This window comes from Ischnura elegans, chromosome 1 (genome assembly GCF_921293095.1).
Source record: "Ischnura elegans chromosome 1, ioIscEleg1.1, whole genome shotgun sequence".
Taxonomy (NCBI): Eukaryota; Metazoa; Arthropoda; class Insecta; order Odonata; family Coenagrionidae; genus Ischnura; species Ischnura elegans.
Window position 1 is genome coordinate 73,625,975 of NC_060246.1, and position 11,260 is coordinate 73,637,234.

The following is an 11,260-nucleotide window of genomic DNA, read 5'->3' on the forward strand; positions in this document are numbered from 1 at the left end:
ACTTGTAAAATGAATTCCATGTAAGCATATAAATTGTGTATTCGCGAAACACTTCATCCATCCTTGACCAAACAGGTTAAGGTGGAATGCTTAACAGGGTGTCCAAGGTATTTGAATCAATTACTACATATTTATTACTATTCCTGCCTTGTATCATAAGGAAAATTCTAGTCTTTCTCACCCGCTTTCAGGGGCGGATCCAGGATTTCTTTCTGGGAGGGGCACAAGCAAGGCTGTATCCAGGATTTTGTTCAGGGGGGGGCACAAGGATACCTTGTTATACAAAACGAACGAAATTATAATGGGACCGTATTAAAAATCTATCATATTTTTAAGGGTCTGGGGGGGGCACGTGCCCCCGTGCCCCCCCCCCTGGATCCGCCTATGCCCGCTTTACGACTACAGTGAATGATGTGGAAGTTTCTCTTCTTTATACCCCTTAATATATCCATGGAGAAAAGTTGGCGGAGCACTTTATTGCCGTGTGTGAGAAAGCTCTCTCTTAAGCATCATCCACCATTAAATACAAATTCTTGTAAGAGAGAACATTTCATGCGACCCTCACTGGGACTAAACATCGGCTCCTCTAATTCAGTTGAATCCCAGTGTTGCCTCATTAGTCCTTATTGTGACAAGATTTAGTCCACCATACATAAACATATCTCCTAAAAGAAAGTGCGTATATTAATCTCAATACTTTTTCCTCTTTCTACCACATTTTTTCCATGCCTTTTATTACTCTCGCATCCATTTTGGTTCAAATGGCTCCCTTGAAAAAAATCCGAACTCAGCCCTGCGAGCAATGTGATGACTGTCATCTCAGGCTTGATCATCTGACATATGTATTTCGAGCACTGCCAGGCTAAGATTTCTTCTGCCTCATATTTGGCAGCCATACACATTGCGTTGTAGACTTGACTTTCAACAAAATTTTCCAATTGAAGGAGTGTGTGAAAGTGAATTATCCTTGTGTATTTGTAATTTTGGTCATCCCACACATTCTTAGTGAGGTGTGGTGTGGTATTTGGAGTAGGTGACGACCAACACCAAAGGCCGTAGTGAAGGAAGGGTGGAGAGAAATCTAGCATTGGCAGTAGCCTGCTCATGACAAAAGGCAACAATTGGGGCCACAGCTTATCACCCCATCCAATGAACATAGTACCACATTAGAAGTGCCCTCCACAAAGAACAGAAGAGGTCTCTGAAATATCTTTGCCTCGGCCAGGATTTGAACCTGGGCCCATGGCGTTGGAAGATAATACTGCAGCTGCATGTGACTGCGGCCACCGCACCAACCCAAATCCTCATACATTCCTTTGTCCATCACTATCCAGCAATGAGTTCTACACTCACATAGAACTTCGGAATGGAAAGGAATCAGGAAAATAATAATTTATTATATTTTGAATATGTAAGCAGTGATTAGCTATTGGCTTGATTGTCACGTTGACAGGTAAAACAAAAGGAAAATGTGAACAGTAACTTAAGATGGGTATAGGTGTTCAGTTTTTAGCTTGCTCCATTCTGAATATCTTTCTCAAAAATTTTTCCCAAGTGATAAAGGGATTACTGCAGTGGAAAAGAACATTTTTTTACTCCCTTAGCATCACACTTGCCACCGACTTGCAAGTGGGCTAGTTAACAGTTTATAAAAAGCTGTCTTAATCATGGAGTACCTGAAAATCCAGATTAATAAATGCATAATACATGATATTCTCACAAAGTGAAGCCTGATTTAATAACTTAGATAAATTTTGATGAACGTTGTATGCATTCCTCAGTTATGCAAAACATTTTCATTTTACCAAATTTATTACCTCACCCATAATGCATTGCAATGAAAGAAAATTTGATTTAAACAATATTTTATGCCTAATTACATATAGACCCTTTGAATTAGCACATGTAAGATATCATTGCTAAGTAAACGGAAGTATCTATTAGTTTCAGGCTTTGATTCAAAGTACATAAGGCATTAATTAAAAAAAGGTAAATATTTACAATGAATGAGGAAAGGATGTCAAATGACTCATAGCATTGACTATTGGTAGAAAATGGTTTTTAAATTTTAGGTCAATTACTTCATACTAAATAGTACATTTTAATACAATATTTTGAGCTTATCTACTATCTCATAATAGAAGATTTTTTTATTTTTATTATTTCAAATTTCCACTGGAGAGGTGGATCAAAGTCATAAGTCCATGAAAAAGATTACATCTTGTCAACCTGAAAACATATTTTCAGACTATTAGGCTATATCTCCATGAATTATACATTGGGTTACTTGAGAGGCTTTCTCTGAAAAATATTTTGCTATGACTGTAAGTAATTAATGAGACCTACACATTTATTTAATAAAAACACATTTTTCAAGATCTAATGGTCGTTTTTAAATATGCTTACGAGTCAATATCTACTTGATATTTTACTGAGGCTTAGTAATTTACTGTACAAGTTTTATCCTCACAAAGCTTATAGCTTGCGAGATAAAATTATTTACCTTACAAATGTACACAAGTATAAATTTTTTATTTATACTGCATAATCCTTTAAATGGGAATAATAGTTAAAATGAAGTCAAAATTATAGCAAATTTTAATGAAAACACAATGCTTCTTTAAAGACTAGTTGTATTTATATCAATACTAATTAATAAGGCACACATTTAAAGTTTTAAATTTATATATAAATAGTTTAAACACCAGGCCACAGTGATAACATGCTCACCATTTACAATGCAAATCAATAGCAATTTTTCACACTACAATAATTTTATTATTTTGATTTATACAAAATGCATTCTATTCCATAACATTGCAAAATACTGACTGCTACAAAAAATAATATTTTTTTACATCACACCATATGGTGACATGCAATCATTGGCACGATCAAAGGAATGACAGAGCTGCCTGGTAGCATCCATAAAATGATCTTTCCTATGTTAGACAAAGTATTGCATCAATGATTAAAAAATAATTCTTTCTTCCAAAATGCAATAGTTTCCACATCATATCCATAACAAACCCAATACACCAATAGAAAAATGTCCTAAAACCATTTCATTCACAGTATGGAAAGTGGATTCCCCAGAAATAAAATTACCTATTTAATCTATAAGTTACAATAAAAGAAGACCCCAGGTGCTATGTTACCTCTGAAAGAAATTAAACATTAATTCAAGCTTTCTCACACGACTAGATATAAGGATATGTACAAGTACACAAAAATTGAGGACTAGCTGAAAATGTGCAACAGGTTTAGAACATTCTTCACAATGGGAGGTTTATGCACAAAGAGGTTAAGTGGTTGTAGCCATAGTCCAGTTCAATGAGCAATACATCAAGAGAGTAAAGAGATCTAAATTAGATAGTTGGTCCACTTAAATATCAATTCCCATTGGCAAGAATGTAATCCGCACATTACAATGAGTACAAGAAAATACTTTCCTGAACACAATTTTCATCAGAGATGATTATTTAAACAGTCAAAAAATACAAGAGTCATTAAATAGCAGAATGTTTCATTTCATTTACCTCCACTTTGAAACTGAACATGTCATTAAATTGTCTTTGCAAAAATGCTAATTGTAAAATATTAGGAATATCCACAAAGGCAACTTGAAATACAATTCCCACCATATTTTTTTCTGTAATAAAACCCATTTAAAATAGATTTACTAAATAGTTTGCCAACATGGTTCATTCAGAAGAACCTAAGAGATGGCAACCATAAAAATGGATTTACCAAAGCCTTCAGAACAAACATTCCCTTTAACATCACCTCCATTACTGTGTACATGGCACAATCAAAGCAATGGAAAGCTTGTTGCAAGTAAATATAACATTCACAAGCAATGGGACAGGAAAATTCAGTCATTAGAAAAATCACTAAATGGAGTAAAAAGATTCAATAAAAAACAACGAGGAATACGTACACACTGATCACATCTAATGGAAAGTATGAAATATCAATTTAGGGAACAAGTTGAACTTGCTTGACTTAACTGGAATATTTGGCCCTCTCAGAGGTATGCCAGAAACCACTAACATTATTCAAAGGAATTAAAAAGGGTACTTCATCCTCCACTACATAACATTATGGTAGAAACAAGAAACTAAACCCCAATAGCCCATGATCATACAGAATGGGACCCAAAATCTGCAAATTACACTGACACATAACACCCTTCAATACACCAAAAACCCTTAATTTTCCTTAAATTACTATTAACATAGATATTGCTAACATCACAGATGTGTATTTGACTATTATCTGGTGCAAGAGCAACACCAAAAATTCATACACACAAATTTTCCTCGCAAAATTCTATACACCGTCCAAGAGCCAACATAATAGCCACATTAAGGGCCGAAATTGCCTAACATCAGCTAATAATAAATTTGATGATACCATAAATATTGGAATCGCCAGAAAAAATCATAGTTACAACATGCATGTGTACATAAATTAATTAGAAATTTTGCAGATATCACTAGAGAAAAATGATAATGCTAATGAAGAGATTGATGCCACGTAAAGACTGAATTGTATTTCATGAAATAATATTGATAAATAATTTTCATTATGACAAAAATTTCGATGCTGCATCATACAATGACGTGTATTGATAAAACAAGCAAAATGTGCGCAAATGACTACGTACGTAACATTAAAAAAAACATGAATCTCAGGTAACATCAACTGTCGACTTACTGATTATCAAAAAAAAATGAACAGAGAGCATACAGAAGAACACCTTTCACCAGTCTATGAAATCCACAGGGTACAGTACATTATTAAAACACACAAATTTACCAACCTTTCAAAGGGTAATCTTTCACTGGGGGAAAAAGCCTCTTCATTTTATAATTACACAGGTACTAAATAACCAACCCCCTTACCACAAAGAGGATTGTTATCAGCAAATGAAAGCAATACCAGACAGTAATTTAAAGCAACACAATAGCTTCACAAAGCTATGAAAATGCCAAACATACATCAAATATTAATGGCCAACAACAATTACCTGTATCAATTACAAGGATTTCTTATCTTCATGATCGGATACTTCTCCTTTCACTGGAAAACCTCCCACAGCCTTGCAGCGGTCAGTATCATCACTTGAATGGGTGGGTTGTGCAGACATTTCTGAGGTACGCATGTTCACGTTTTTCTCAGTCATAATTAATCCACTATCAGAATTATCACTGAACATTTCATTCCTTTCACTAGAAGAAGCAGTTTCACTGACTGGTGATGGTGCATTACCTTTGGAGCTGATTGCAGATGGCACAGAGCTTTGCCTAGAACCCATATTACTGCTGTTTCTGCTGCCTTTCTCTTGTCGTGTAAACCTCACATTTAGTTTAACCTTTTCACGAAGTTTCTGAGGAATGACCATTGATGTTGTGACAGTGTTCCCAAGAAACAAAACTAGGAAAAGTATGCTCAAGACGGGAACCTGGAAAGGAACAAAGCCATGGTTGCTCATTTCGAAACTAAAGCAAAAACTACACAGTAGTCTCCCACATATACATGATAACTATTAACCGATATTTGTATAATCTCAGTCGAAAAGAAATTCGAAGTATCTATTAGTATATCTCAGTTGAAGTTATCATTTCATCTATCAACCACAACCACTCTGCTTCTATATATCATAAGCAAGCACTCATTTATTGAAAAAAACTATTAATGCCTCGTAAGGGTAGGTATTAAGTTTGCATTTGTGAGGTTGGCTGTGATTTATCTCATAAATGCAAAAGAAAAATCAAACCAAAAGGTTGCTAAACAAATATAGGGAATGCACACATTTTAAGGGAGATCTGATGACAGGGGGCACTAAATATTTGAGCATTTACTTCTTTTCTTTAAAATTGCTACTCCAAAAAGAACTTGAGCCATTAAAGGAGATGCCTATTACGGCCGGCAGAAAACAAATATTTTGGTAAGGATAATATAATTAACTGATATAATGAAGAACCAAGATAGCGGTGAAAAAAATTGATTGAAACAGAAAAACAAGGCTCGATAAAAAAATGTAAGTTCTTTTTGTTTTAGACAAAATCGCCAAATTTACAAAAGTTCAAAAAATTTTATTATTTCTACAAGCTACCTAATAAGGTAGCTTTGCATGGAGTATTTATGAAGTATTCCAGCAATCACCCCTCCCTTCATGGACTTCACTCTTCAAAACTACTTAATAATTACTACTTAACGAGGGCTAATAACTAGGGCTATGCGAGACTCTCGACCACCCAATAGTCTCGACTCTAGGCACGTTGAGAGTCTCATCTGGGTCGAGAGTCGATGCCAAGAAATTAGTCTCGTCTTCGCCATCAAGACAAGACTGTACAGCACTCTCACACAGCACTACTAATAACTCCCTCAAAACTAAACAGGGATTACATATATACTGATAAAAGATACATACCTGCCACGTAGCTTCTGCATGATAGCAAAGGTGATATAAGGCATATGCATTATATAACTGAAAGAGGTAACCCATGTACAGAAATGGAAGAAGAAAGCTCAGACCCCGCCACATCCAAGAATGAAATCCTTCAATTGTGATATCCATGTTGTGCCTTTCCCCAAGTGCTTTTAACCTATATAGCACTCCTTGTTGATATCGAAACTGTAGATACTGCACAAGACCTTAAAAACAAAAAAAAAAAATGCTCAAAGTATGCAAAACTTTAAGCTACCTTACCCCAGTTAATTGCACATTATAAAACTAAAACTTTTATTTCTAAAAAACTCCTTATGAAAAAATATAATTCAATCATTTTTAAGATAAAAATAAAAATTACTCCAAACAAATTCAGACATGCTATTTATCTGCAATATATCTGGTGTTAGACACAATACTAAGGTAGTAGCTCCCTAGCACTTATACTCCAATTAAGAAGTAATATTCCATGTCCTCCCAAACTGAAATTGAATAAGTACCATGAATATCACCAGTCCATTGTACCTATCGAGAAACAAGTATATCAAAGTTTTTCTTCTCAAGGCAAATATGGATACATAGTTATCAAGAGCTCAACGTTTTTAAGAAATGAATTACTTGTTTCTGAAAAGGGAATGAGTAACCTAAAGCAGAGTTTTGCTCAAACTTTCTCTAAAATACCATAGTGGATACACAGTTCACTTTTAGTTTGCGAACAATCATTATCATTACCTTCAAACAGCTCAACAATATAGTTTCAGGAACTTTAAGTTGCCATTATATTACAATTTCTCCTCAGAAAACCAAAAGCTTACTCTAACTAAACAAAATAACTAACTAGCAAAAACTAAAACCGCAAGTACCCGCAGCAAAATTAGTAAAATAAATAAATAAATAATACATAAATTTATTTAAACTAGTGTATCTTCCTTTTAAACTAGTGTATTAATTTCTCTAAAAATGTATACAGACCTTTAAGTATGGAACTACCAGAATTTTTTGCAGAACTTATGATTAATTACATAATACTTACTGATGTACACGTTGAACCACATGAATTGAGTCCTGAACTCATACCAAGCAAGTGTATTAGGCCAAATAAGTAAGACACCAGCGAGAACAGTAGAAATGAAGTGATGCAATCTCCACCAACCCTTGATGCGGGAGCCATTCACTTTTAAAATACTTTCTCGGATAGTGAGGGTACAGTAGTACCAAACAAGGAGAAACATGAAAGCCAACTCCAATGCCCTGAAGAGAAATGAAACACTCTTATCAAATAATTTTTCATTTCAACTCATACCACTGTTGTAACTCGTATCATTCTAACAAAATTCAACAAACATTTGTCCCAATGATTTTTCACATGGACCCACATACACAAAAAAATCTCTTAATATAGCATTTACTTTGCTATAGGCCATATTTACTTGTAAGAACTTCTTCTGCCATGTGATCCCAATGATAGGTTTGAAGTCATAATAACTCTTTGATATTTTACTTTATCTATCACCTTTATGTTAACACCATTCACAACATATACAAGGGAATATAAAGTTGTAAGTCCTACGCACGAAATGTACTGACATGCATTTGCTCAGATATGTTCTAGTCCCCATTTGGTTCCTGGTTCTTGGTTCCACTCATGAACATTAGTTAGATTCAATGGTAGGATTTCAAAGCCAGAAAGAGAGTAAACAAATTTTGCAATAAGTGACAGTGCCGTCAGTAAATAAACTTATTCTGCTACTAATTAGGGAGCAGAGGTCATTTACATATGTGTATAATGAACAAAAGGAGGCATTAATTTCTCTAAATTAAGCTCACAGATTATGCTCCCTCGTAGAGCATCAGATGTTATTCTAACTACATCAGAGCTAAATTTGTCACGATATGGAGAAATTTCATCAGGTAATTGAAAAGAAATGTTCATCAAAATATTTCATGAGAATACATACCCAACAAAATATTGATTAGGCAGATAAGTGACAACTTCTTCTGATTACTTGTGTAGGTCTCACAAAAGTTCAATGGCCCAGAATACAAAGAATGGCATTGAGCGAATGGGCGGGTGTGAGTGGGGTTGTAACTTGGAGAGGAACCCAAACCTATACTATCCGTCAGTTCTCTGGATAGGAAGGTTCAGGGGACAGGACAACCTTCACAGGAAAGCTATTCTCAAAAATAGATTCAATGAGGCAAAAAAAAGGAGCACAGAACTTCAGATATAATTTTTGGCTTCAACTCTGGAAGAGGTTTCCCCATGGAAATAATCTATTGTTATGATACTGACAATAAAAACTATTAAGAAGAAAGAGGATAAAATAACACTGGCAAAGATATGTCACCCAGAGCACACCATTATCACACAAATCAGATAAACACCACTGCCCCTATTCAGCATCTAGGCAACATTAAAAATCATAATGACAAAATTTCTATTCCTGTTTTTCAGTTCTAGCCACCAGCTACAGCCCGTTTAAAAAAATGAATGCAATTTCAAAGTGGTAAGACAATAAAAATGTATGCTCCAAGAATTTCTTTGAGATTCCCTGCATGTTGCCTTCCCTCCTTCAGCAAACCAAAATCATGAGTGCAACGGTGACTTACATTCAGCTATTTTTTCTTTGGTTTCTTTATCCATATCCTGAAATTCTTTGACACTCAAATACTGAATCATTTTGCAGTTAGAAAGGCTAGGAAAGGAAAGATAGAAAAGGACATGAATGAGAAAGTAGGGGTCACTTGAAGACCTATTAAGATGAGTCACCAGATGATAATCCAGGAAACATTTAATCAGATGATAGTTAGTAGACGCTCAACTATAATTGGATATTTCAGTAGTTTCTAAAAATAGGATGACATCGATCATCACATGGCATGCCATGAGATGACATATCGATTGAGGTATTTTGACGAGATATACATACATTATCTACAGACAAGTTAAGAAATAATTCCAAAGGTAAGTCCCTTTTCCGACACAGCTCTATTATTCTCAATTTTAGACATAGATTTCTAATACAAACTTGAGCGCATTATAAATATTTTCCTATTTTGAGTTTGAAATTTCCTATGGGAATGAATGCTACTACTTCACTAAAAATTAGTTCTTAAAGAAATCTAATTTTTGGTGAAACAGGATATGAAAACAACGATTTGGTTATAATCATTATGAAGGCATTACACAGCATCACTTGGGGAGAACATAGATATTCATTTTCCCTTGGTTGGAAGAACTCGCTGGGCTCCAAAAACAATAAGGTTACTACGTAACTAAATCAAATACCATTATAAACTTTAATAATTATTCAGGGACAAATGTCAACCAACAAAAATAGAATAGGAGATTATTATTATCGACAGCACTATTACAGTGCATACTTTTTACATCAACAGGAATTTAAGCTGATATATCAATCAAATACTTTTTTCGGCTCAAAATTTCTTAAGATTGCTTTGCGATACATATATTTTTTAATATACTTACCTTACGTTGACTACAAGATTTATTACTGCTAGAACAAATCCAATGACGCTCAATATCAATTTGAATTTCTCATACTCGTCCTTGTACTTAAACCTGTTAAAGAAAATTTTAAATATTTTCGGTAATTTTGCTTCAAGCATCGAGTTTCAAATAGCAAAATTGTGTTTGAAAATATGCAGTATATTTAGTTAAAGTAACATTATAGGTCTACAACAAGTGAACAGCGACCAAATTTAGATAGGAGAATGAAATTTTAATGAGAGCTATGTAAATGCACTTCGTTAATAATAGAAACGCCAAATGCTAGTAATTACTAGGGGAAAGTAAAGCACAAAGAAGAGGCAACTCGAGTGACTATAAAGCTAGCAAAACAACAACCACTTCATACTTGTCATTTTTATTTAGGATGGACACGTTCACGTTTCCGAGAATGATTTTTAAGTATGTGCCATTTTGCTTGGGTAACGACTGCTCCATTTCATACAGTTGAGCCTTCCTTCTCATGAAATCTTTCTCCAGTGTTTCTAGTTTCTCTTGATCCGCATTTCGAACCCTAAAATCATAAAGCAAAGTTTAATATGTAAAGCACTCCCGTAATCCCTTAACAATATCACTTAATACCACAACAAACTAACCTTTTCAATGACCGCTTGATGACACTGAGCCTGTACCTCTGGTGATTAAGTTCCTTCAAACATTTCGCCTGCAATTCTCCCACCTCCTCCAGTTTCGCAATATATTCCTTGTTAAGAGTCTGAAAAACAAATATTATTTACATTAATCACACGAAATTCTGCTGATTGAGAAACGGTGCTAATCAGTGGTATTGCGATATATCTGGTTTTGTAATGAAGGGTCAAGGTTCAATGAGAACTTACTTCAAGTGCCTTGAATTCTATGCCTAAATCTGCCCAGTCTTTTTCACAAGTTTCCAAATCTGTATACTCCATTTTTAACTCCTGTCTGCACAAGTAAGAGTCATAAGATCACAAAAAACAATGCTACTACTTTCTCTTAAATTTCATAAACCAAACCTACACTTATTTCCAAAGAGAGTTCATTCGCCGAAAAGGTACTTTCCCAAGTGAAGACTCTTCAGATTATTGCGGAAATCACAAATGTAGGCAACGAGACACTCATTTCGTTAAATCCATGATTACACCTATACGATAACTTTTAACTCCGATTTCCCCATTCCACATAAGGATGCGCACTTTCCCACTTTTTAGCTACCGTTGCTTGTTTTTATTCACCCTCATCTGTTTACTTAGTTTCGTTTTAGCGCCATCTATTGGCCACTGAGGTCACTAGCG

The 11,260-nt window shown here is 34.7% G+C and overlaps 1 protein-coding gene across 2 annotated transcripts; it reads right to left on the reverse strand.

The window, feature by feature from the left end:
• Positions 1–2,616: 2,616 nt before the first annotated feature.
• Positions 2,617–11,191, reverse strand: LOC124163565 (transmembrane protein 120 homolog). Of its 2 annotated transcripts, none has more exons than XM_046540563.1 (8): positions 10,986–11,191; positions 10,826–10,906; positions 10,583–10,701; positions 10,336–10,500; positions 9,948–10,040; positions 7,491–7,708; positions 6,440–6,663; positions 2,617–5,467 (listed from the first exon to the last, which is right to left on the reverse strand). In XM_046540563.1, the coding sequence occupies exons 2-8, from the start codon at positions 10,895–10,897 to the stop codon at positions 5,042–5,044; spliced, it is 1,317 nt and encodes a 438-aa protein (XP_046396519.1). In that variant the 5' UTR covers positions 10,898–10,906; positions 10,986–11,191; the 3' UTR covers positions 2,617–5,041. The 2 variants fall into 2 exon arrangements, with proteins under 2 accessions (XP_046396519.1, XP_046396512.1); XM_046540556.1 differs by having other exon boundaries at positions 10,826–10,910.
• Positions 11,192–11,260: the final 69 nt, after the last annotated feature.

What these genes read in the sequence shown, in the direction of transcription:
- LOC124163565 (XM_046540563.1), bottom strand. Translation starts at nt 10,897, where the DNA reads ATGGAGTATACAGATTTGGAAACTTGTGAAAAAGACTGGGCAGATTTA. An exon ending in ATCCTAAATAAAAATGACAA is followed by an intron (nt 10,041 to 10,335) that starts GTATGAAGTGGT and finishes TTTCTTTAACAG; the next exon opens with GTTTAAGTACAAGGACGAGT. An exon ending in ATGCAGAAGCTACGTGGCAG is followed by an intron (nt 5,468 to 6,439) that starts GTATGTATCTTT and finishes GTTCCTTTCCAG; the next exon opens with GTTCCCGTCTTGAGCATACT.